Source organism: Ixodes scapularis, unplaced genomic scaffold (assembly GCF_016920785.2).
Source record: "Ixodes scapularis isolate PalLabHiFi unplaced genomic scaffold, ASM1692078v2 PGA_scaffold8__174_contigs__length_109621045, whole genome shotgun sequence".
In the NCBI taxonomy this organism is placed as follows: Eukaryota; Metazoa; Arthropoda; class Arachnida; order Ixodida; family Ixodidae; genus Ixodes; species Ixodes scapularis.
The window spans coordinates 108,317,273-108,344,230 of record NW_024609883.1 but is presented as its reverse complement, the minus strand read 5'-3'; the positions used below and the strand labels follow the sequence as shown (position 1 = coordinate 108,344,230).

The window sequence follows — 26,958 nt, the reverse complement described above, 5'->3', positions numbered from 1 at the left end:
ACAAACACTTTGAAAATCGCTTTAATGCGCTATCTAATGCGTATATTTTTATTTCCAGGGAAAATAAACATTTGATCACTCTGCTTCGAGAGTTTTTTTTTTTTGTAAGGCTATACATAGAAGAATGAAGGAGTTAAATATCTGACAACAGAGTCCGCCTAGTAGTCTCTAAGTGGTTGATGAACCCTTGCAGGGATGTTCCAGGAACAGTCGAAATTCATTTAAAATTGACAAATCACTTAGGCGTAGCGTAAAAACAGCCTCGTGCATATTGCGTAACGCTACATTTTTTTATATTCGTTGCCTCAGGTGTCACGACGGATACGTGAGAAACGAACAGAGCGGCGAATGCGTCCTTCCAACGACTTGCCCTTGTCGGCACGGCTCGAGAAGCTACGTCGAGGGAGAGACCATCACCGTCGAGTGCAACAAGTGGTACGTGACAGGGAGCCCCGTTCCCCATTGAAACGATTCTCATATGCACGGTGTACCGCGAGCTAAGAAATGGAGAACGTCGTATTGTACGTCTCACTCTCTCGACCAGCTGGTGTCTATGCGTGAAGGGGCCCCGTTGTAACAGTAAGAAAGCACAAAACAAACAGAGGGACAAAAACAGACATGTACAAGCTTTCAGTTTACAACAACATATATTTGACGCCAGCGTTCCTGTACATTTCCAGCGCCCCGTTCCTGTACATTTCCGTAAAGGCAGGTTCACACTTTAGCAACCGACTACGGCCGACTCCGTCACAAACTGTTTTTGAAGCCGCTTAAAGGGGTAGTGAAACGAAATTTTAGCGCCGATCTTGTTGCATAAATATGGGCTAGGGACAGGCACCACCTCGGAAATATAAATATTGCGCTGTAAAACACAGGAGAACTAATTTTAAACATAATTAAACGATTTCAAATTCTCATCTGGTGGATGGGGGGAAGTTCTCGTGACATCACTTGTGCCAAAATAGCAGCGCCGTTCTGCGGCAATACGGCGTGCCGGCAGAATTCGCCTAGGCCTGAACGCGTTTGCAAAGCCTTGGCGGAGAAAGCCAAAGCGTAGTTGGCCACATTGAGCTCGTTCTCGTTGCGGCTCTTTGCACGACACGGCCCGAGCATGCTTCTGGCACGGCCGGTATTAGTTGCTGCGAGTCGCGAGCTGCAAGCCGACGTTAAAAAGGATATGTTTGAACTACGAGGGTGTCAGCAAGAGCCACGCAAATGCCAAATACCTGTTCACACTCGGAGCGGACACGCGCGTTTGATCGAAGTGCTGGATTCGCTCTGTTAGACCGCGTTTCGGTAAACGCTTCTGGACCGATCTTTTACGATTGCAACTCGATACTGACATGACACTCGGCAAAGAAAGGTTAGACCGACATCGCGTAGCTCCCACGAACTGCTATAGCTCAACACTGATGTAGCGTCGAGTCAGAATAAAAATGGCATACTAATAACAGAGTGTACATACCGAGTTGCCAAGGTAATCCGTATGGCGTTTATTTGAGCTCTATATCACACAAAACAAGGATATAGAATCAATGAGAGTCCCTTTTCGACGACAGCGTTCGTCACCGCTGTCTCGGAAAACAAGGAGATCGAGATGACAAGGGGAAAATATTGACCTCTGTAATTTAGTTCAGGGATCAAACTACTCATCCGGTAAGGGTCCACAAGGGTCGCGCGGGCATATTCCATTCAGCAGGCCAGCCGGTCATGGACAGACGGTCTTGGCCAAGGACCGCCGGAGCAACGGTGCGCCGAGTCGATGTTGCTGCTAGGCCTACTATATTCTGCCGAGCTCGCTCGGTCGGCAGAATCGTGGCTGTTGTATAGCTCTTCTCGTGTGTTTGTGGATCCTGCGTTCTTGATCGTCGTGGTCTGTTTTAAGTACTCCTTCCTTTTTTCTTGCTGGTTGAAGTCGGGACGCACGAGAAGAGTACGAAGAAAAATAAATGTCCGTTGGGCCGATACCAAGTAACTGAGCGACGCTGTCGGCCTTGTTGATTTGATCGTAAAAAGTGCGTAAGACAGCTTCGGAGCTGTCGTAGGATTCTGTCGTAACCTGCGCAAAGGTTACGACAATTTCGTTTCGAGAGCACGGGTTTTCTCTCAAATTTGTCGTACGCACTTTTTTCGTCGTGAATTCGCTTTGAGAATCCGGCCTCAGAGCTGGTTTTGTCAGTGCTGCCGTGGTCGCCGACTTGCCGTGGTCCCGTGGTGCAGCGTGCGTGCAGCCCTTGCACATCTCAAACGGCCACGTTGTCACAGGTCGTAAATCGTCGACGCGCCACCAAGTGGCAACGCTCGTAACCACAACATTCACGCCGTAGCCTTTCCCGTCTGGCACAAGTGACGTCACGAATGCGCCCAATATCCCAAGACGCATCGCGCTCTCCGATGGCCGATTTTTGAGCGCGCGCCCAATCGGGCCCATTAGGGTGAAAAATATAGCCATCCGTTCAAAATACAAACGCGCGATTATGATTTATGAATATCATCGATCATATTGAACCTATTTCTGACCATAATAGGTGTATTTCAAGTTTCGCTTCAGTATCCCTTTAAGACCGTCATCGCCGCTGAGAGGATCGTCGCAATTTGTCACAAGCGGCTTAAGAACCAGTTGTTTTGGAGTCAGTGGTAGCCGGTCGCAAAAGTGTCAACCTCATTTACGTAGAAAGATGAGCGAACGACGAGGCTTGTATGCAGGGATTTTCAGTGCCTGAGCCTGTCCCCAGGGGCATCGGAGGTGTTCTGAAAGGGGGGAGGGGGCAGCTGTTTCTTTCGTTCCTTCGAATATTTTGGTAGACATCTGCGTTAAATCTTGGGAGAGCAAAGAAAGAAGGGAAAGCGGGGGGGGGGGGGGGGGGGGGGGACCGATTAGACGCGGCAACGTCAATGTTTGTCTGTACAACACCAAGCTCGTTTCAGTTAAAACCTCCTTGGAGCCTTCTCATGTTCTTATGTAAATGCTGTAGTTCCGCGCGTGTTTTGCGTGTTCGTTAGGGCACGCACCTCATACCTATCACAACCTTACAACGTGTGGAGTATGTGCACTAATTTATATTAATACTTTTTTCGCTGCGATAGTCGCTTAAGGATTAATTCAATCAGAAAGAAAAAAAAAAGAAAAAGAAAGAAAAAGAAAAGTAAGGTGAGCTGGTCAACTTTTATATTAGAAAAACCCCAGATTTAACAAGAAAACCACTGTTCAAATTTTATTTTTTTCTCAATCTCGGGGCTTTGTGTTAAGACATAGTTTCTTTATATGTGCATCAAACGTCAAAAAAATCAGGACGCAAAAAAACATTTTTTTTTCGATATAACCAAGCGCCACAACTCTAGGGCTCCGCCAAATCATAAAACAATATATATATATATATATATATATATATATATATATATATATATATTAATTTTCACAAATTTTGTTTGTTTATCAAACAACCACGGCAATCATGTTGCAAATTAACCCGAGACTGGAGTAGGGAACAGAAACTTAAACGTAGAAGGGACAGAAACAGGGAAGAAACGACGTCTCAAACGCAGCTAAAAGTTTTATTCAGCCCCACCTCCGTATATACGATGAAAACTACCTAAATAAGTCCCAGCTTCTTATACATGACGGAGAATAAATCTTATAGCTGTGTTCGAGACGTCTCTTTTTTCCCTTTGTCAGTATATAGGAGGCTATGGTCGAGATCATTCTTTCAATCAATGCTCACTTCAAGATAAGAAAAAAATGTGGAGATACTATGTGACGGAGTACGGTTCCAGAGGCATAATAATGAAACATTGCCTTTCGTAAGTGTTCTAGTATGAATCACGAATCCTTGTCGTTGCCCAGCATCTGCGCGAGCGGCCACTGGAGCTGCACTCAGCAGCAGTGCGCTGGGACCTGCGCGCTCTGGGGCGATTCCCACGTGACCACCTTCGACGGCGCTGCCCTGGACTTCAGCGGCGTCTGCGACTACGTGCTCGTGAAGGGCGGACTGCCCAACAACCAGAGCATCTCCGTCGTCGTGCAGAACGTTCCTTGCGGCCGCCGGGCCTCTTGCGCCAAGGCTGTCACTATCACTGCTGGTACGATCTTTGAAAGAGTGTGTAGAACTGCTTCGGAGGGAATGCCAAGGATTTTCTGAGAAAATGACTCGGTTATAGTTGCACGAGTACGGTTACTGTGGTGAGTTACGGGACGATAGTCTTGATATGGATCATAGATGTATAGATTCTAAAATTCCAAGTGCAAGGCTCACCATGAAACACCTGTGCGATTTTTAGATGTTTTGTAAAGATATCTAAAAAGAGTAACCGTTGCTATGAAACTAGTGTAGTGGACAACTGATGACTTTACATCTCCTCTTTATTTGCATAAAAAAAAGAGCCAGGACACTACTAATTAATTCAATCGATTGCTTCGAAGGCTGATATGTTTATGCAAAGTGTTCTTTCTAAATAAATGTCTGCTTGGTTTTGCAGGCACCGAGGTCCTTGTGCTCACCGAGGGTCACCCCGTCCCTCCGCTTGAGCCGGACTCGAGGATGCAGGTGCACACATTGGGGCTGTTCGTGGGTGTGGACGTGTTCGGCGGTCTCGCCGTCTTCTGGGACAAGCACGCCAGAGTCTACGTCATCGCGGGCCCTGCATGGTCCGACAAGGTAAGAAACCGATTTAGAATGACGTAGGAAGAGCTAGGGTTATGGTATCTTTTATGTACAGGGTGTCACAAAAGAAAATTTACGCGGTCTTTTTTATCGCAAAAATAAACTAGGCATCGCCGAACGCTCATTCTCTGCCGAAAGGTAGAGCTAGAGGTCACAACCAGATGCCAAAGGTTCAGCCCGATCCGATAACTTAATCAAAAGTTATAAGTGATTTTCTGAAAATTTCAATGGGAAAATTGTGCCCGTTTTTCCCCGTTTTCGGTTTCTGGCGCCATAGAGCCCCATGTGTTTGAAAACTCCGTCGGCCGCCATTTTCCCATTGAAATTTTCAGAAAATCACTTATATCTTTTGATTAAGTTATCGGATCGGGCTGAAACTTTGGCATCTGGTTGTGACCTCTAGCACTACCTTTGGGCGGAGAATGAGCGTTCAGCGATGCCTAGTTTATTTTTGCGATAAACAAGACAGTGTAAATTTTCTTTTGTGACAACCTGTATATGTTTAGTAGCATAGCATATAACACGCTCATTTTCGCATCTTTTTATGTTTAAAGGTGCTTAAACTGCAGCTTTTTTATAATAATGACTGTCGTGTATAATCGTTTAGTACACGTGTTGGTTACGATGTTAAATTCTAGTGTTTACGTAAAAAAAAAGAAGAGCGGATGCTACTTAGAGGTAAATATTCTGAGATTTTGAATTTCTGTGTCACAGGATGCGGAAATACTTTTTTTTTTTTTTTCGAAATAAAAAGGTGTCTTCTGGTGATTACATTTACGGCTGTGTAAGTCAAGAACGAAGGGTGGCTGGCATAATATAGCTGCACATGTAGCGCCATGCTTCTAAGCGATGGTTCTACGGATATGAAGTGATTTTCTGGTTTCATTTCGTCAAAAACGAAAATGGCAGCTCGGACTGAAACCCCGGAAAAACCATCTTCTCATCTTTTGAGGTTGGGCCACAAAACAAATTGCAAATTAAAAACAAACAACACGGTATTATGCACTAAAATATTAGGGATTGCTCGTTGGTTCGACATAAAGAACAAAGTGACAGACAAGGTCATAAAATACACAGGTCAAGAGCCTTCCTGTCTACTTCAGGTCCTTGTCTGTTCCTCTGTGATTCATAGTATCAGTATGGTATTGCGCATTTGGTCAAACTGTTGCTCATTGAACCCATTAACAATAAGGTAGCACATATATTTCACGTTAAACGAATTTTTTCTAAAACCAAGTAACCTCGTACACCAGAACATCAAATTCCTTCGTATCAAGTTCGTTTGTTGTTTGTGGTTCGTGGCAGTTTCTCATAGCCGAGAGACTCATTCATTGTATTTCAGATCCTCGACGCGATGTCTAATTCCTTGTCTTTCCGACGCAGCTGCAAGGTTTATGCGGCAACTTCAACGGCGACGGGACGGACGACTTCCGAGCGCCTTCCGGTGGGCCGACGCTTCCGGACGCCATCGAGTTCGTCAACTCGTGGAAGCTGCACCCGCACTGCGCCCCGGCCGTGGCCCAGCAAGACGGATGCCTGGCACAGCCGGACCGCAAGAAGTGGGCAGCGTCCCAGTGCCAGATCCTCAGGGAGGACCTGTTTCGGCCGTGCCACAGCGAGGTGGACGTCCAGCCCTTCTACGACCGGTGAGTCCGAGTCACATCTCCCGTAGAACAACTCATATCTCTGACAGCACTGCACAGAGGTGGCGCTGGCTGCGGGAAGGAGAATGCGCAGGTGTTTCGCTCTCCAAAAGAAATGCACTGCGCTTCTTAAAGAAACAATGAAAAAGTTCAGTCTTTCCTCTCTGGTGAAGAAGGAAGAGTAGCGGAGCTGTACTTAGTGGCGCCATCTATGAGCGACGGCGGCAACTAGACAACCGGCAAGCTGGTTGTCTAGTTGCCGCCGTCGCTCATAGATGGCGGTAACTGTCCAGGGGGTTGTGTCGAGATTTATTTGTCCACGGACACGAAACTGGGGAAACCCAGTTTCGTGCACCGCTCCGCTCTAAAAATAAAAATAAAATTAAAATGCTTAGATGGGACATATTTTCTAAATTTCCTCACACACAAAGAATTTTATTAGCAATATTTACGCAGTGACAGACATTTGCGGGGGATTGGGGGGGGGGGGGGGAGGTAGTTTTGCTCTAGGCGCCACCTACCTCGAAAGATGCTTTGTTAGCTGAGCACCGTTTTTCGGCCCTAATTGACCGGAGAGATGATTGACGTGTGAAATGTTGGCTGTAAAATTGTTTCTCCGTGACGTATTTACACGGTTGAGAAACAAGTAATCTGGATAGATTCAATATTGTTTTAAGAAATATCCCGAGATTGCCTCTGCCGATCCGCTTTCGACCCACAGCAAACATTGATGCCGGCGATTGCGGCGTGCTCAGCGAGCACGGCTCGTGGAGCTTGTTTGTTTTATTAAGTGCGTGTGGTCAAGCGTTTACTGAGGTGCCTGGAGGCGGATCGCTTCAACCGACCCAGTTTGCCGCGAACGACTGTCGCAAGTACGCGCGTTGGGAAGCGCTGCGCGGGTGCTTGTTTTCGCAGAGGGACTAGCCTAAGCCTAGGGTGCTACGTCAACAATGTTGCTTGCTCTGGCTTGATTGGTTCGTTTGCCCGTGTTGATGGTGAATAAAGTTGTGGATTCCCGTAAAAGGGGCCTCGGCTGCTCTGAGAATCGAACACCCATCGTGAAAAGAGTCAAAGTACAGGCTAGCTGGTGGAAGTCAACCATTTCGCCCCCAGTCTCAGGGTAAACGACGAAATGGTTGACCCATCGTGAATTCGACAATGATTTTCATACCGAGGAGATACCTACAGAAATAAGAATTTGGGAGCCATTTGGCTGGAGGCAATCGGGCGTTCGGCTCGCATCAAGTTTGTTCAGGTATGTTCCCGCCATTTCGCTTCGAAAGGCTGGTAGCTTCCAAGTATCGCAGTGCACCTGTTCTGCCAAAGTGATTCTTTATAGGTAGCGGTTTAATAGACCTTTTGGCGAATTAACCAAGGTTCAAAAGGAATGCCGGGAACGTAGCTACGCGCGCTGCGGGTGCTGGTGTCTTTAGTTCTTACTGTTCAAAAGCAAAATTTTAAAAGAATGGCACTTCGCACGCGCGTTCCGCGATCGTTTCATTTTGATACTTTCTTTCGAATCTTTTCTATGCGGAGCGCAAGCTTGTCTGCTTCTTGAGCAGGACATGCGATGATATTCGAACGCCGACCTCTTTTGGGCTCTTCAAAAAAAAAAAAAAAAAAAAATGGTGGGCAGACTTTAAGGCATTTAGCATCGAAGTCTACGCACTATCCTTTCAATCAAAGCCAGTCAGACTTCGGCGTCGTTTTGACGTGATCGCAACTCTTGTTTAAGAAGTGGACGACTTGATCTCGGAAAAGGGAAGGCGAGCACGTGCAGCGTGTGTACCTGCGTTCCCGACATTCTCTTTGATGATTGGATAAATTAAGTTAAGGTTTTTCGTGTGTTATGACACTCACCCATTTTGCTCGCGGAGGTCACACGAAAAAGAAAATACCAGAAACAGAAAAACTCAAAGAACTGCATATTTATGTGGTTAATTGTTTAGTCCTCTCGGTCGCTTTTTACCGCGCATCGACAGACGCTTGTATCGGACCAAGGCTCGTGGATGGTAAAACGCTAGAACGCCACTTTCATGGTCGTGTCTTGCGTGCGTTGCAGACGTTTTTAGACGGGCGCGGAGTAGCAGACGGAAGAAGGGGGTAACGGACGCCCACGCCCCGCTCTCATGACCGCGCCTTACGGGCGTTGCAGACGACGATAGAAGGTGGTAGAATAGCAGACGATGCCAGGGGCTGCCGCGCGTCTGCTCGTACGACTGTAGTATGCTGTGTCAGACGCCAGACTAGACGCGCCGGACGCATATCGGACGTCGCGACTAGGCTTGCGGGCGTGTTCGGTCGAGCAGCCAAGTCAATCCAGTAGCAATGGGCGGGGCCACCTGGAACTTCACCTACGCAGCGTAAATATTTCGAGAAAAACCATTCTTCTTACCTGGAAAAGTAAAAAAAAAAAGTGTCCTATATAAGACAATATTAAAACAAAACTTTTTTCCTCTTTTTAAAGTTCCTTTAAGCTGCCAGTGACTATAGATGAAAAGGCCCTAGTGCTGCACTCGCTAGGTCACCTACCGGAGGCTATCGCGGGGCAGAGATTTGGCACGAGTGCCGCGTCATCGTTCGGGGGGACTCGTCTTCTCACTGATTGGACACGAGTCTAAGCCGAACGCTGACGTAGCACTCGTGTCCAATCTCTGCCCCGCGCTCGCCTCCGATAGGTGACAGAGGGAAATCAGACATTAGGGTCTGTTATTTAGAGGTGTCGAACCATGTGTTGCATAACGCGTTCAACTGACCATATCTCAGCGTATGCGCAAATTGATGCTGCTTATAGTTTTATTCATAATTTTATCAAAGTCGTTTTTCCTATAGACCTTGTCCAGCGTTCTCAGCCTCTACCCCCGTGTCTTAGACTCAATATTGCGATTCTCTTTAAGTCGCTCGTTTTTAAGTAGGGGCTTGCGTATGGTGAAATTCGAACGCGCTGTCTGTACACAAGCTCACTTTCGGCCAAACCAGGTGTGGTCCGTACTCGGGCGCAGAAACCAAGTTCCCGTAAGGCAAAGCGTCTGCTCTGCGCACGCCCAGTGTCGATAGCAGCGCCACCGCAGAGGCATGACGTCCCCCTCCCACAGCAGTGAGACTCTGCTTGAGTGCTTGAGGTGTCCGACTTATGAGTGCGGCCGACTAGGAAATATCATCTGTCATGTATCAAATCCCGCTTCATCGGTACATATGCAGTGGAATCTCGCTAATTCAAACTCGCGGATAATTCGAACTAGCAAGCAGGTCCCGTCTTCTGTGTTTCTAGGAAAGAAAATCCAGGGCCGGCTAAACTCGTCAAACACAAAGTTGGGGCCAAAGTTTGCAGAGCGCACCGATTGGCCTATCACGACGATGACTTGGCGCTTTTTTCGCCGACGTCGAATCGACGCGTTCCTCCAACTTTCGGCTCCCACTTTGTGTTTGACGAGTTTAGGGCCCCAGGTAATTCAAACTTTGCATAATTCAAACAACGTTTTGGTCCCCCTCGGGTTCAAATTAACGAGATTCCACAGTAGTAAAGGTAGTCAGAGAACGCCTAGAATGTCGTAAAATTCCGCTGCACTCTTCTCTCTTTCATTTCAAGTCCGAGCGCAGCGAACGCTACCATCCGACGATACTCATCAAATGGCGACGAAAGTGCATAGCCACTGCGCTCGTTGTATTTGAGGGTTCGCTATCAGCAGTCACGCGCCGGCAGAAGCGCGGCATCTCGGCACACTCATTCTGCGTGACTGGCTTATAGTCGGGGAGATATCCCAAACCCACAAAGGCTGACGAGCGTCGTGACGAAGCACTTTTGACGTTGCTTCAGTATTGGATACATTGGACCGTGGCTTCGGCTATGGATAGCGTTCAGCTGAAACGGAGCGTATATCTCATAGAGGTTGGAAATTTTTGGAGGCGACATGACGCCAGCAGAGGCGAAGCCGGGGGAGGCTTCCGGTTCCAAAAGACGCTATTGGGCGGACTTGGGCAACCCTGGGGAGGTTCCCACCGACCTCTGCCTCCGGCTTCACTTGGGATTTTCTTTTTTGGCTGTGATATATCTAGTGTCATCTGCTTGTCTATCCAACAATACAAGACGTACAGGAGATTGCTGATTACGCTAGAGGAGACCATCACGGTTGTACGTGACCTTCTCTTTACGTGGAAATCTACTAAAGTGACTGACAGCTTTAAGAGAAACATTGCGTGGCTTGTAATCTTCGTTTTTCTTGCTTCGTGATTACCTTTTCGACGTTGTTATTAACAATAGTCAGTGGCATCTTAAAAAAAAACGCAGAATGGGACAAAACATCTTAGCCTCGATCTGCAGCCAATAGGATTGCGGAATTAACCGATACGAACTCAGGAAAGCAAATTACGAAGCGAGAAGTGTGAACATTATTGGCTACACCTTGTATTTCTTGAGCAGTGTCTCTAACGGGTCTTCCCTCCCAATGGACAGGTGCGTCTCGGACACGTGTGCCTGCGACACTGGGGGAGACTGCGAGTGCCTGTGCACCGCCATCGGAGCGTACGCTCACCAGTGCGCATCTCGAGGGGTCCGCGTTCTCTGGCGCTCTCAAGAACTCTGCCGTAAGTTATGCATTTCGATCGACGCCTTCACTTCTCCCATTGAAATATTGAGGCCCACAGTTTGATCGATGGCGCAACCAGGAGGGCTATGTTGCGCTTTTTGCACTCCCAGGAGACTTGGAAGAGGGAAGTGACGTCAACGACACAGCAAATGCAGATTGGATGTTGACAGAAGAAAACGAAATCAACACCCAATCTGCGTTTGCTGTGTCGTTGACGTCACTTCCCTCTCCCTAGTCTCCTGGGAGTGCAAAAAGCGCAACATAGCCCCCCTGGTCGGCTCTGGGAGCTCGAATGAATTCTAAATGATCGATCGGTCTGGGTTTCCGAAGAGAACTTTCTTACGGCATAGAGTTTTTGGATCGCTCACTTTGATTTTCCAGTTCGGTGGTCAGAATACCGAAGGTGCGGCAATCAAACTGTGAGAAGGATCGTGTCGGGTTTCTTTTCAAATTTAAAAGGTTGTCTGCGGTTATTCTATACTGCTGTTTTAGGTTACCCCCAGTTCCCCACCCAATGTTGATGCGTTTTCGGCAAATGCGCACGGTTCGCTCATTTTCCGCCGGATGCGACTTTTAAGTTTCTATACGAAGAAGCCTAGGATGATTCAAAATTTAGGTTTTTGCGACATTTTGATGAAGAGGTTTAATACTATACATGTTTAAACAGTCACAGCACTTTCTCGGACAGCAAAATAATAGTTAGAAAGCACGCATTTCTCTCATTGAAGATGTCACCAAGGTATTATAGGTGTCGCGGGAAACGCAGCTGCATTGAGAGGCGCGTCGACAGGTGACGCGGTGGAGTGGCCTTTATTTATTTATTTATTTTATTTATTTACAAATACTGCTGCTCCCTATCAGGGATCGTATAGCAGGGTGGAAAGTAACATAAATCGAAGCGATAAAGTATCAAAACGTTACTCATTCAGAACACAAAGCGGAAACAAATGCACTTACAGAGTCTTGGTGAATAATTTCGTAAGGAAGCCCATTCCGTTCTACAATCATTCGAGGAAAAAAGAAGAATTTGAAACTGTTGATGCGTGGTTTGGTAAGGTGCAATAATAAGTGGGGTTCTTCCTCGGGTGGCGTAACCAGTGGAGAAAGTGATATATTCGTCAACGTTAATTTTATACTGCCCCTTAATTAACTGACATAAAAAAAAAACGAAGTCTGCATACACGGTTTCGTTCTAGAACCGGGACAAACTCAAGCTGTTTGCTAAGCCCAGAAATAGACGCCTTCTTATAGGTGTTAAAAATGATTCTGACAGCTTTATTTTGTATTTGTTGTATCCCATTAATTTCTACCTGTGTAAATAAGTCCAAATAATGTTTGCATATTCTAGGGTCGGTCGGATAAGATTCTTGTACGCCAGGAGTCGAGTATCTGAAGTGGCTGATTTTAGTGTTTGTCTGAGAAAAAGATAATCTACGGAGGGCGTTAGAGGAAATTAAATTGATCTGTTTATCCCATCTAAGATCGAAACTGATCCAGAAACCCAGATTTTTGAATCCGGTAACTTCTCTTAGGATATGTTCGTTCATATGATAGGAGAATGAAAGTGGCTTCTTTTTATTAGTGACTTTCGTCATAATTTATACTCATTTGCCATGTGTCACATCCTTTCAGAATCTTGTTCAAATCATCGTTAAAATTAATTTGATCATCAGTACACTTGACCTCGTTATGCATCACACAATCGTCGGCATAAAGACGTATTTTGACGGAAATCTCATCGGGAATATCGTTCATAAATAACAAGAACAAAGGCGCAAATACCGATCCTTGGTGGACACCAGAGTCCACTGAAAGTAGGAAAGAACCCTCATTATTACATTCTACAGATTGGTAGCGGTTTTTAGGTAAGCTTGTATCCAACCAATCACTTGATTATTTTTTGAGTAGCTATTCAATTTTCTAAGAGCTTTGCAAGCGATACCTTATCGAAAGCTTTCACGAATTCGATAAAAATGACATTGATCTGACTTTTTCTTGTTCAGGGCAGAGGTAAAGTCATGAACTGTCTCAAGCAATCGAGTCGTTGTGGACAATCCTCGTCTGAAGCCATGCTGGCTGCTTTAAAGTACGTTATGTGTATCGAGAAATTAAAAACAAATATGTGTTTATTAATAATGCGTTCAAGGCGTTTACAGACAAAACAAGTTACGGAAATGCCACGACGCAACTGGACCGAGAAGCGAAATAAAAGAGGCAGCTGGCTAATTTTGCGGTAGCTGCAGTTTAGAAATCGCTTAAAGGCTGCTAATTTTCTCATGTTTTTTTACTCCAAGTATAAAAGCGGCTAAAAAAAAAAAAAAAAAAACACAGTTCAGAAATGTTTATTTTGAACCCTATTTTTTTAAAGGTTTGTCTGTTTCAGCGAAGAGTGGAGCTTTCTTGGCTGGAAGACTCCTAGCAGCCTTATAGCGGTGGCCAACGTTTCACATGGTATGTTCCGAAGAAAGAAAGTGTCTGCCGCCAACTGGAAAACAGCTACTCTAAATAGGGTACTGAGATTTCCAGGGCGCTCATTTGCAATATCCTCGTATTGCCACTGGTGGGAAAGCACGGCAGTGTCAGCCACCCACCTTCGATGACGCTTCAGCGGCTCGTGAGCTTTGAGAGTGCACGCGCAACCAAAGCACGTCCGAAAGCAATTGCGATCGCGTGGCGGAGTCCGGGCGTCTGGAAGAGACGCCGTTGTCATCTTATCCATGACTCCACGTGTCTTGTCCGCTCCTGCAGCGTTGCAATGCGACACGTGCGACGAGTACTCGGCCTGCGTGAGCTTCTGCAAGCCCCCAACCTGCGAGCACCCGGTGGTCCACGACGCCTGCAAGGTGTCCCCGCCCCTGTGCCTCGAGGGCTGCACCCCGGCGCTCTGTCCCAACGGCATGGTGCACCGCACCGCCACCGACCGCACCTGCGTGCCGGTCCAGGACTGCGGAGTCCCGCCGGAGACCGCATGCAGCATCGGTGGCCTCCACTTCAAAGAGGGACAACGGGTGGCCACGTCCAACGCCTGTCAGTCCTGGTACGTTGGGCCGTCCTAGTCTGGGAACTTTGAGTAGGTACTCATCATCTGTGTGCATAGCATCTGTGCAAAACTAATGGAGACATTCTTGAAGCTGATGAAGGGAGAAGTTTAAAATGCTACCAAACTTAACGTTACTAGATCAAAGTCAGTTGACAAGCTTTCTAGAACGTCTGACGCCTTTTCGTGGTGCTCGCTGCACCATCAACCCTCCCAGTGGAGAAAAGCTGCGGAATCGGTGGAACGTTAGATTCAGATTACCTACGGTGGAGAGAAATTCGATTGGAGTTTTTATGGCTTACATAAAGTTTGTGCAAAAGTCGGTTCGAAAATAATTTTTGTTCGTTGCCCAAAGAGGCGTTGACGCCGGTGGCGCTAAAACGCTATTGGCCCGCTCCTGCTCGCGTGCAGGCAACAGTGAAGAACCGATTTTGAACTCCGCTCTTTCGTGGATTTTGATGGAACAGCGCGGATGAACAGTCACACTCACATGCACACAAAAGGAGGCAGACTCGCAGCGCTGACTTACAACTCAGTCCTATATTTCTTCTTCCTCAAATCTTCAACTTCTACACCTTTGCCGTTAATGAGAACAATTAAAATTGTTCTCATTGTTCTCATCCAATTCAATGAGAACAATTAAAATTGTTCTCATTGTTCTCATCCAATTCTTTCTTTGACAAAGTGTATCATCCTTAGCTTTGTCAAAGAAAGAATTGGATTATCTACAGATGTCATCAAAGCACCAATAGTGAAGTGAAAATTTTTCGCTTAATTTTTAATTTAATTTTAATAGTATTTTTAATAGTATGTTTAGTTGTCTTTTATTTAATTATTAGTTATTTATTAATGTTTATTGGCTATTTGGTCTCTGATTTGTAAACAATTTAAATTGTTCTCATTAACGGCAAAGGTGAAGAAGTTGAAGATTTGAGGAAGAAGAAATATAGGACTGAGTTGTATAGTCAGCGCTGCGAGTCTGTCTCCTTTTGTGTGCATCCGAGTGTGAATGTTCATCCGCGCTGTTCCATCAAAAGTATTAATTACCAACTTGCCCAAGCATCGACATTATCAAGCTTCTTTCGTGGAGCTTGTCACCTCATGGATCTAAGAACGTTGACCAAGTGGAGGATATATGAAGTCTGTACGGTCGAGACGCCGGTACAATGTGATGCACGAATTGGACACAAAGGCTGCGGAAGCGCTTATTTTGGATTGCGGTTCAATCAATCCCTTGGCACAAGTTTGGCTCTAATTAATGTCTTTTGATGGTGGACACTGCACTGAGAAAGTTATAGGCCGCATCTTTATGATGGTCAGCTCTTATATTCACACCATCGAAACTCAAGAAAATCAAAGCAGGATTATTAATTGAACGAAGAACCAATTTTCATCAGCCATTGACATGCGAAAGTGACGGTGCCAGATGAGATCAGTATCATTACCGGCATTAGTTTTTAGAAAGTCAAACCGCTTTTTGAGCCATCAAATGACACAGCACTAAAAAAAAAACAAAAAAAAAAACGTACATTGATTGCGGTACTTTGCACTACTCGTCTATCTTTGCGAGATTTTGCCCCTAACCTGGACCCTTGCGATGAAAAGGGTTAGCATTTTTAACCCACGACCAGCACTAATAAATGCCAATAATAAATGCCAATTTATTTGTAATCGTTGTCAGCTCAAATTACTTGCGCATTCAAGAATTTCATCGCATAGGTTGTTGTATGTCAGCCTTCTTCTCTAAATCAACAAATGTTCTTCGTAATTAAAAAAAATTCAAGAAAGAAAGATAGGACAGCAGCGCCCCTGTGACTTCGCGCGCACTTCGCATATCAATCTTCAATACATTATGTTAGGCGTCCGCAAGCTAGACTGCCTCCTCTGCGAACAAATCAGTACCTTGCGGTTACTGTGACAGGTTTATTTTTAAAATGTATGAAATATTTCTGTGGAAATACTACGATCTATTTGAAGAATACCAGCTGCGATGTATCACTGTGCTCAGATAATATACCAGTCTCTTTTAACCGCTTTCCTACGTGTGTTCAAACGTGCTGTCTATCACTGTTTGTTTCTCTGCTCACCTAGATTAATGCTTACCAAGATTAATTTCAAAACCGCTCGCGCGGCTCTGAATGAAGCGCTGTAGGTCACCAATGTGAGGCCAATTCTGAAACATGCGTGCATGGCATGGGACCCTTATATGCAGAATCGAATATACATCTTAGAACGCATCAGAAAACGTGCAGCTTGTTTCGTTCGTGGTAATTACAATTTTACTTGCAGCATTTCTGACATGAAGAATTATTTCGGACGAAAACTCCTTTCTCAAGGGAGGAAATATGAAATTTTAGATTCGATTTATAACGATAAAATTGGCATTAATAAAATATGTATATAAAGAACCCATATTTTATTTCGCGACAAAGCCATCATGAAAAAAAAAAAAAAGTGCGAGAGTAGAACGGTTTTGCGAAACGAAGAAAGGTTCTTCATCTCTCTCTTTTTTTTTTTTTTTTGCTTTTGCCTTTTGCGCATCGAATCGTCTTGATTATGAATTTTTCAACCGTGTTCTTTTCCATCCTACAAGACACGTGTTAGATGTACTCTTAGAAACTTTTTTTTTCTCAAATGTTTATGGTTCATATTTGTGTTTAATGTGCATTCGCTTCGTGTTACCCCCCTACAATATGGCCCTCTTGGTGATGCAGGTATTTTAATAAATTAATAAATGCACAAAAAAAGCATATCCGCTTTTGACAGGTATTAAAGTTATCTTGATATTGGCGATCAACATATCACGATAAAAAAAATAAACTGCAACGGAGCAATTATTAGATTGTATCGTCCTACCTTTTCAAGCTATAGACCTTTTCACCCTCCGTCGCATGGGCGCTGCCATATTGGAATCACGTGATGCGGCCGCCATTAGGTTGCTTCAACTTGTTGCTCCGCTCTCCCGCCCGCGCCTTGGCGGACGCGTTAAATTCGTGTTTTTCGTCGCGTTTCACCGCGTCTCTTGCCTTACTCCGTAAAGTGTCGTCGTGTTTTTCGTCGCGTTTCACCGCGTCTCTTGCCTTACTCCGTAAAGTGTCGTCCGATACTCATACTTACCATGTAATTAATTGCATTACATCATTATGCGCGCAACTTCTGTAGTTGATTTCGTAACACTACCGTCGGCGTGCGGGGTACGTGTGAAAAGGTTTTATAGGAACAGGAATCAGCGTTAGCACTTGCGCACATTGAATACATATATGACTTGAAGAGAGCCTCGAGGGTTCAAATACCAATATCTTATGAGAACTGAGGTTTGGCTACTAATAAGGGCGGAACGTTTGAAATAGGAAGCCCAATGTTATTATATATATGAGTGCGCATTGGTGTCAAGGAAGAAAACAAAAACACTCAGCGTACTTAGCCACGTGTTTTCTCTAAAAACATGGTGTTTTGTAGTTCCAACAGATTGAAAACAGTTTATTTTGATCACACTAGGGAACTAGTGGACAAGGAGCGGGAACAAACATTTACTTTGAATTTTTTTTTATGCTAGAAATAATGATACCGTAACATTAGGCAATTTGTTTGCTCGCAATATCACACCTATATCTGTTTTACGTTCTTAATCGCGTGTGTGATATAAGCATTCGCTTTATCGGTTTATTTATGAATTCCACGGAATTGTATATCTTGCTTGGTCCCATGTCCATAGTCTTTCAGTTGCTTAAGTCATTTTTTAATATGACCATGCAGTTTCAATTAATTTATTTCAACACAAATATTTGAACTCCCCGCGTAAGAAACTGCCACAGACAGCTTGACAGTGCCTATGATTCATAAAATGTGACGCCGAAAAGAATCCTGCATGAAAATCACCTGAGTGCAGCCGGTTGTCGACTTCGAATAGGGAGTTACTTTCAGTAGCTGGCGACGTCAAAATGTGCATAGCGCATCGTTTCAAATCAGTGAACAGCTTTCTACAAAGGTCCATTGGGTGGCGCCTGGCGTTCAACTTGAGCCAAACTTATCGGAGATCATTTCTTTTGCGCTCTTCAATTTCATTCGGCAAATTTTACGGAAGATGGATATCAGACTTTATTTGAAGTCTGGCATTCACTTATCTTGCCATTCTCATACCTTGAGAACGTCGTAAGCAGATGTCCATATAACAAAAAGTTTATTTCATAAGGCCAATATTTTGAAATGCTGTAAATGAGTACTTTAGGTAAAGAAATTTTCTAGTCAGCCTAGGCTGGTCTATCAAAATATTTCTTGAGCGCTTAATTTCTTTAAATAAAACAGGCCGAGACAATATCACTTTTTTATATTATCTACGTGATTATATTAAAGTTTTCTAGTCATTATAAAAGACGTTTCCAGTCTCGAAGTTAGAAAAGGTTGGTGTACGGAAACCAAACATCGAACAGTAAACTTGTCAGTTCATCTGTTCTTGGTGAATCAGCAGATTGTTAATCATGTTGTCGACCTGATTTTCACTAAGCACTCATGCAATATAGTCTTTTGCATTATAAGATGATCAGTTCAATATCTGACTTGAGCGCGAGCTATCTACCTTCCGTACCACTCGGTGCACGCACAGCCAAAGCACGGCGGCAGGCAACGAGCGCACGCTGCAGGCGGAGCTTGTCCTGCTCTTTATTTATTTATTTTTTTTTTCTTGAAATTAGTGTTCGCGGTTACGGCCGTGGAGAATGCTACTTTTCCCTGTGCATCAGCGCAGTTGTTTCACGGCCGAACCTGGCCGAAATTAATGATGGGCGGAATCAGACGCATATAGTGTTAGTAAAAAAAGATCGCAATTTAGGCTCGAAACCACTTCGTGGTTTGCCAAGTCGCTCAATACTATTGTTTCATTCGCTGTGTGCTGCTAGAAAAAAAATTCATATCGCAAAATTAATCGGAAATGGCATGAAGCAGCATCACAATCGCGTGTACGTTGAAACCGAAACCGACCAAATTGAAGCAACCTAATGGCGCCGAGTGCGCCAGCGCCCTCTACCCGCCGGTCAGGCAACTACTGAAACGAAAAGGTGTATATTTCGCCTATGGTCCCGCTACTCGCTTACATCGTTTCATACCTGAATATTTCTTACTCCTTGTACTTGCTAAAGCACAAGCATGCTTAGTCTTTAAGGGCTGTCGACGTCACAAGGCGAGACTTGTTCAGGATTTTAACTGTTCCAACGCGAGAACACTAATGTCGGTGCTAAAGTATACACAGGAACCTGAATGTTCAAACGTAGTGCAAACCTTAAAACACGAATTCTTTTTTTCTTAGCTGGTCTTTGTGTTTTGTTCAGAATTTTCCGGGTGCCTATATCTCTGCCCGGTGGCATCTGTTTCAGTTTCTGCCTCCGCGGCGAAGTGCGATGTGTTGGCAAGCCCTGCCCGATCGAGGTCCAAGTCTGCGTTCAGACCGGCTGGTCGGACTGGGAGAGCATGAATTCGCCGGAGTATCAGGTATTTGAGACGTTAGCTGTCGCCTCTTTTTTTTTTTTTTTGTTGTATTGACTTATAACGTTAAGAAGCTGAATTTCCAGTTACTGCTGATATTGTTAATTCACGTAACGTCCTACTTCTCACTGTTCGCCTGCACACTACTCTTTTTTTTTTTGGTTGTGGTTATTACGTGCAAAAGATACGAAATATTTCTGCGAATTCCAGCGAAGCGTATTCCGACCTCCACTTAAAGGTGCGTGTTTGAACTCATAAATGTTCGGTTGTTTTGGTGCCATCGCGCATAAAGAAACACGCTTTTACACGTTCGTGCTTTTACACAAACTCTGGACATCACAAAATTCACACAGCCGTCAAAGTAGTCTCACTCGTTTACGCGGGTCAGCCATAAACCCTTTATACTCTTAGTCATAAAAAAGTACATTTGCGAAGTGAAACGAGGCAATATTTAGCTGCAGTCACCGACAATATTTGGTCCACGGTAGGCCAGGTTTTGCCTTACTTCTTCTCATGACATAATTAAGTAATCACAATAGACCATCGCCTTCTGAGCGTAGCAATCTTGGCCTACTGGGTTGTAGAAGGCTTTTTGAGCGTGCGCAGTAGCTCTCACCCAGGAAATACAAGACGCTGCGCAAGCCTGCACATCCCAATAACTCAGCATTTTTCGCTTGGGCGATAAGCGATGGAAAGGCCTATAGTAGCCGTCGCGATAATTATGGTCTATTTTATGCCGTCTGTCTATAGGAGTGAGTGGGGAGCAATGGGACGGTGGGAGGTGCGGGATATTCAACATATTTCTTCAGTTAATAGTTACGAAACGTTGATGAACTGCCCGATTGATGGCGCCGTGGTAGCGGTACTTTCCTCTGTAATTTCCTATCAGCTTGGCGTGGTGTACAGGAATTGAGACATTGTTTGCCACTTCGACAATCAAAAATAAGTAGCGCACATTTGGTTTGCTTTCTTCTTGAAGCAAGCGGTTTGGCCAACAGCTGTTGTAAACTAACATTAAGAAGATGCGTTCAGAGGTTGCGTTTGACGACCGTTATTTTACGCTTGACATCTCGCTTGTTGCCACAATTTGCAGCTTGCAGTGTGCAAAGCAGTTTGGGGAGAATGGTACGCTGAGATGATGGTAGGAATGAAACAGCGTCTCAACTTTATAAAAGTTGGTGCTCTCACTGGCAATTCGACATTAAGGTGGACCAATAATATTGGTGAACTATATAATTTTACTTCAGATTGCATTTAGGTCGTCAAATATTTGTTTTGTGTAAAATGTTACCGCTCCCTTAATCCCCGGTCTGAAACCACAGACAATCGGAGAGAAAAAGGCGACCGCGATCGAGCTTCATGTCTGATGAAGGCCCGTCTGCCTATAATATTCACTAGTACTATTTCTAGCGCATATTAAATCTGTCCCATTCCTCGCTGAGGGACTGGTGGAATGGTACACATTTTTATACTCGAAATTTTTTTCTTACATTTCTGGAAGAGGTAGGAACAAAGTTCTGTTTAGTTGATGTGAAGGGTTTTTACGCTACATGTAGGACCGTTAAACTTGTTTCTATGGACACATTATTCTACACAAAATATAGTGTGAACAGAGTCCCATTCCTTCCCATTCTCCGCTACTGCGGCGACGATAAAATAATAATTGAAAGGAAACGTATAGGCAGAAAATATACACGCTGTTTGGAAACAAAAGGCCGCGTTTTCCCATACCAGGGTGTGGCACTGCTCGTGTGCACAAGTCACACGCACGTGAGACAACGTTTCCGCGCATGCGCAGTGCCCACAACAGCGCCACCACAATGGCGTGACGTCAGAAGGTTGTGTTGTCGTATCGATTTTCTAGTTTCTATTGGACAGGAAATATTATTAGTCTCCACGCAATATTCGAGTTAGAGAGGTTGCCTGAATCTCCAGGGACTTCCCCGAAAGCGTCACCTTATGAAACCACTCTCTAGGGGCATTCGAAAAATGCAATGGGACCTTAATTTTTGGTTGTTTGCCATCTCATGTAGATGGCACACAATCTAGCGACGCCTTCTTAAATGAAAAGCGGCAGAAGGAGCACCAAACCTAAATCTTCCAGTCCTGAGGAAACAACCTTTTTCTTTTGGTGTGGCTGAGCCGCTATGCTTTAAGGCAATTTTTGTTTCTTTTTCTGCGCAAATAAAGCTGATTTGCCATGTCGTACAAGAGGCGCTCGGAAGATTTCTCGAAGGCGAAGGGAATAGCGACACTTGGCAGACAAAGTAAGATAGTCTTACAATAGGATTTACTGGAGCAGGTTTTGTAACCGGCAACTTTTAAATTAGATGTATGAATTCTCCACAAGAGCTGTAACACAATGATATGGTGAAGAAGGTCTTGTATTATACAAAAGTTTTTCCGAATTATCAATATTAGAATTGTCTCAGTTACATCATCCGTTGTATCACCATGAACTTAAATATTCTTCGCATTTTGAGGGGTATTTGCATATTAAAAATACAATATTTGTCGTGGTATTTGCTGTCACGAAATTCGAATAATTTACTTTTGGAAACTGGTGTTTAAAAAAAAGGTGGTTTAATGAAGTACAGACGCATAACAGGCTATGGAGTTCGAAATTACGGTCGTTAAGCTGGCGAAACGGGGGAAACTCGTGGAGCTAGTTAATAGGGACATCTGAACAGTTTTGATAAAATACTAAGGTATGCAATGAACGAACGAGCCATGAATGAAGGAGCACCAATAATTTCAGCATTCACAGAATGTGTTGCTCCGAATTTACTAATATCATCCAGGTAGATCAGGAATATGCATTCATAATCATACAAATTCGTTTTTTTTTCATCACGTCATCACTGCCGTAACCATTTACCAAGTACAATCACATGGTATGATCATAGGATATAGCCAAACTCTTACCCACACGTTCCCCCCCCCCCCCCCCCCCCCCCCCCCCCACCCCCCACGCGCAGCAAAGTTCTTTTGGTTTTCATCCATCCTCTGCACATAGTTATAGAGCGTAAGGTTGGTTTGATTATCATCGAAAACTCTGTCTTTCTTCTCACTGTATTGCCTTACTTCTGAAATCTTTGTTACACCATTTTTTTTTTGTAACGACATGTCACAGTTTTTTCGCGAATCCTAGCCCTTAAGGACGTTCTGTGCTAAGACTGTTTCTACCCATTGATCACCTGACAACTATTACTCCAAGATCTCGTACAAACAGGGCCCTAATTTTTGCTTACTTCTTTAGGCTGGCAATGACTTTGAGAGCCTCCAGGCGCACGGCGATCACTGCCCTGTGGAGCACATGGTGGCGGTAGAGTGCCGCACGGTGGGCAGCAAGACCCCCTGGAACGAGACCGGAGAGTCCGTGCTCTGCTCCCCGCACACGGGACTGCGCTGCCTCAGGGAGGACCAGGACGACCGGGAACTGTGCTCCGACTACGAGATGCGCGTATTTTGCCGCTGCCCGGAGGAGGAAAAGAGAAGTGCGTACCATACCGACGGATTTTACGACGAAGAAACTTTTCTGGAAAATCTCTGGAGACCTCGCGATTCGGGGGATGTTCCAATGAACGCTCGTGCCGATTCGAACGCTTAGTATATCCTGGAAGTGGTACGATTCATTCCTTCTTATCTTCAGGAGCTCAGAAGGTACATATAACAAACGTTATCAGAAAAAGAGGTAATTCTATGCTTTGTTTTGCTTTCCTTCTACCGTCTCTGTGTTTCTTAAGCGGACAAAGTTAAACCAACGTCAACTTCGTCTTCTATTCCTGGATAATCTCACGTACCGGAAATCCAAACTTCAGAGTACTTCAAGTAGACGGTCGGCGCGCCACATATTTCCGAAAGGAATCTATTGGCCATCCCAGCCAATCCAGTAGTTTAAACGAATCACGTGATTACGCGTCCCGCGCTTCGCTGTGCCTGTCACGTGACACTCAAGCGGCCTTTGAGTGGCTCCGATGGCTCGTAGCGTCCGCTGCGATTGATCGTGAGGTGAAACAGCATAAGCAGAAACTACGGTAATCAACTTCAGGGACTTTTTGTTCCTCGCTCTAAGATTAAGTTAATGTTTTGAGAAGGAAGCTCATGGAAGATTCACAATGGCAGCGGACGTTTGCCTTTTTCGCTTCGTGTCCATCCGGTGTCTAAGTCGGAAGCAACCATGGCAAAGGACGGAGTGATTACAGTGTTTGTGCGGCACGCAATCTTCGAAGAAAAAGGGCTTTAACTCTTTACTTTCTTAAAATGCTTCAGCGCGAACGCGAAAACTTCAAGAAACGTCCAGTGCAAATTTCCGATATTATAAGCAATAAAAACTCAGAATGCAATGAGTCACCGTTATGTGCTTTCGGCACCCAGTAACCTAAACAACTAGCGTCTTCTTTGATAAGACAGGCTTTGTGCCATCATTTTGCAATACAGAAAACGACGGCCTTCGGTTATATTGTACAACAAAGAAAATCGATGGTCTCGAACAACATGTAACAAAATTGTTACACAACACAGCTTCGAAACGAAGAAACGAGACTAAAAACGAAAATCACTACGAAAATTGTGTAGTGGAATAAGAAATGGCAAATTGGTTTCAAGATCGTATTAACCGGTGGTTAACATAAGAGAGTAATCGAATCCTTCATTATGACTCGATAATCAATTATTTTCTGAAAAAAACTTATATCGATTACAATTTATGAGCTAATCTTAAATTGCAATGGGAGGTATTCATAAACCGGAACAGTAAGGGAGTTGCTGAAAATTTAAAACAAGTTGTATTTTGCTAAAAGCCGGCACGAGAAAGCGCGCCTACTATTCGTTCAACTCGGTATACTTTTACCGTGAAACTACAAAATGCGAATGTGCGTTTCTCTTGACAGAATGAAGGAACAGTGGCGTTACTATCGACTTCATTAACGAGCCAGGAGCACGTTAGTTGGTAGAATGTTGGCCAGAAGATTAGTCGGCCACTACATTCGTCCTCTGTTTGGTGAAGTCTCTGCAGGCATTCAAAGTAACCACTACGTTTGTTTCAAACGGAGAGCGAAACAGACGCGACCGAAGAAAGTAGACAAACAATCGCCGAACTTACAATATATTTATTTGCTCGAATCTTTTTATTTAGCGGATGTCTCCATAGCCTAAATATTAAAACGAGGGAGTGGAAAAAAACAAAGTCTATTCGCTGGTGGACGCCGGTGGCGCAAGAAAAGAGCGCTCTTGACGTGGGAAGCGTTCTGGGGTGATATCCACCCTTCCAGACTGTGAATGTCGCTGGGCGCGGACATTTTGAGACACTGCCACAGTAGCTAGTGGATCGACGGCCTGCCGCCTGTGATTCACGTGGAGCAGGACACGGGTGGTTTGGGTGACGAGGGGGCCTAATTTCCTTCGTCATTAGTTCGGTCTTGGTCGTGTGGTCGGTCGTTCTTCGGGGTGTGGTTCCTTCATTTGGTGTGGGTACCCTCGGTATAGGCGGCTCCGGCACGGGCCTTGTCAATGAAGGCCGGCGCACCTCGGGGGAGCCCTGGAGGTAGGGGAGCGGAATGAACGCCGGTTTGTGGATTGATTTATATAACTTTCTCAGTCTTAGGTGTATTATTACAGCGACTGAAACGAAGCATTATGTTTTTATGATTCATGTATTTGAATATTCAATATGGCGTTTGCTGGAAATGTCGTGCAAACTTTTACAAATAATGACAGTGTTTATACGTCTACAGTTAGCGCATTTTGCGGCATATTACGAAAAAATACAACTTCGTGTTTTAAAGGGCAACTCCGCTTCATTTTTGGTTTTGAAAAAACAATGCAGTCCTCTTCAGTATCGCCTAGGAAGACCACACGTCAAATATTACGACGCAGTTCTGTCTAAATGTTTCTTAAACGGTCCGGCAAACTTTGTAACTCACCAAGTTGCCGAAATCGGCTGACTCGAGCGGGCGAATTCAGGCGCAACCAACAGCGCAGTCAAGGCTACGGCATGGGCGGAGCCAACATTGAGCTAAACGCCATCTACATGGCCCCCTTTTGCTTGTTTTTACTTCTCCGATCGAGCGTAGCGCGTGACGTCAGCAACGTTAGGGAGTTTTCGTAGATCGTTTTCGTCGTCCCGCAAGGCCCTCCGCAACCGCTACGATAGCGGGAACTCCACAGTCAAGGCTATCGGCGCGCAGGCGCAGTAGCAACTTCTTCGTTGCGGAATGCTTAGCGGAGGGGGGCAGCGCGGTCTACGAAAACTCCCTGTTGCCTCTCGGCGCTCAGCGGTGTCCCACGTGATTGACCTACGCGCCTGCGCAGCGCGCTTCTTGGGAGCAGACCAACCGCCCGCCGTGGTCCCGCCGTTACCGCCGTCTTCCGCGTCACAACCACCGTCGTCGTCTCACCGTTTGTGATTATTGCCTCTCGGAGTTTCGTCCACACTATGGACACCACGTGCGCAGAGTCCCAGACTTATGCCGCAGTTGTGCAAACGTCGTCGAATGCCGTAGACACCAAGACGTGGCGAAGAGTGCGGTGCAGACGACACTCGCGCCTGCCGCACGCCCGCCCGCCCCATCCCGCCCGTCGTTGGGCCGAGGATCACGTGACCTCTCGTACCACGTGACGGCCATGTACTTGGCGGTCCGAGGCCAATGTTGCCGGACGGAGCCGAAGTTTCGGTTTCGATTTCCGCTCGTGTTTAAAATTAGATTTAAAAATATATATCCCATTTTTCGTGAAGCAAAAGACGTAGTGTCTTTTACTAGGGCTTTTTAATTCGAAATCACTCATTATCCCGAACTCTTCGGAATTGAGCGGAGTTGCCCTTTAAGCGCTAAACTGCAAAGTGTCGCATTTATTGGCGGAAATAGAAAGATGGTCAGAAAAGGTATATCGCCATGTTTCGGGAGGCAAGAAGACTAGGGAGGCAGTGGTTCGAACAAGATAGCGCAGCGTCATTCCGAGCGTGAACTATTCTGGAGGGCAGGTGTCGTCTCCTTGAATTGCGAATGCTATAAATGACGCAGCGCTATTTGATTTCAAAGCACTACTTGCACTACTCTTAACCAATACACGTTCAAATAATTTCATGTAAGTTTTTGCATACATTAGGTTATTAAATGCGGTTAAATGCAACTGGTTCCTCTAAATTTACGCCGAAAAATAAGCTCATCCTTTTCGCTATTGGGTTAGAATTCAGTGTAGGTAACAACGTGCGTAAACCGAATCCTCTTGTTTTTGTGGCAGACGAATGTCCTCCGGGAAGCCACTGGTCCGACTGCGGCATCCGCTGCAACGCCACCTGCGGCCCGTTCCTGCACAAGCTCCAGTCCGAGGGCTTCTGCGCGTCCGAAGAGAGCGGCTGCGTGCCCAGCTGCGTCTCCACCGACTGCCAGCCGGACGAGTTCCACTTCGACAAAGACACCTGCGTACCCGTGCAGCACTGCCCCTGCCTGCTGCCCGAACGAGACACCCCCCTTGCGGTGTGTTCAGAAACTTCGAGGACGCTCGGTGTCCGGCCTTCGCAATCAGATTCAGCATATACGGAGAGCAACTGA

At 45.3% G+C, this 26,958-nt stretch overlaps 1 protein-coding gene across 1 annotated transcript; it reads left to right on the top strand.

Moving 5' to 3' along the window:
- The first annotated feature begins 321 nt into the window (after positions 1-321).
- Positions 322-26,958, top strand: LOC121833650 (hemocytin-like). Its single transcript, XM_042287087.1, has 9 exons — positions 322-435; positions 3,845-4,080; positions 4,477-4,655; positions 6,045-6,307; positions 10,758-10,888; positions 13,639-13,927; positions 19,297-19,411; positions 22,665-22,902; positions 26,648-26,958. Exons 3-9 carry the CDS (start codon positions 4,539-4,541, stop codon positions 26,956-26,958), a joined length of 1,464 nt encoding a protein of 487 aa, XP_042143021.1. The 5' UTR covers positions 322-435; positions 3,845-4,080; positions 4,477-4,538.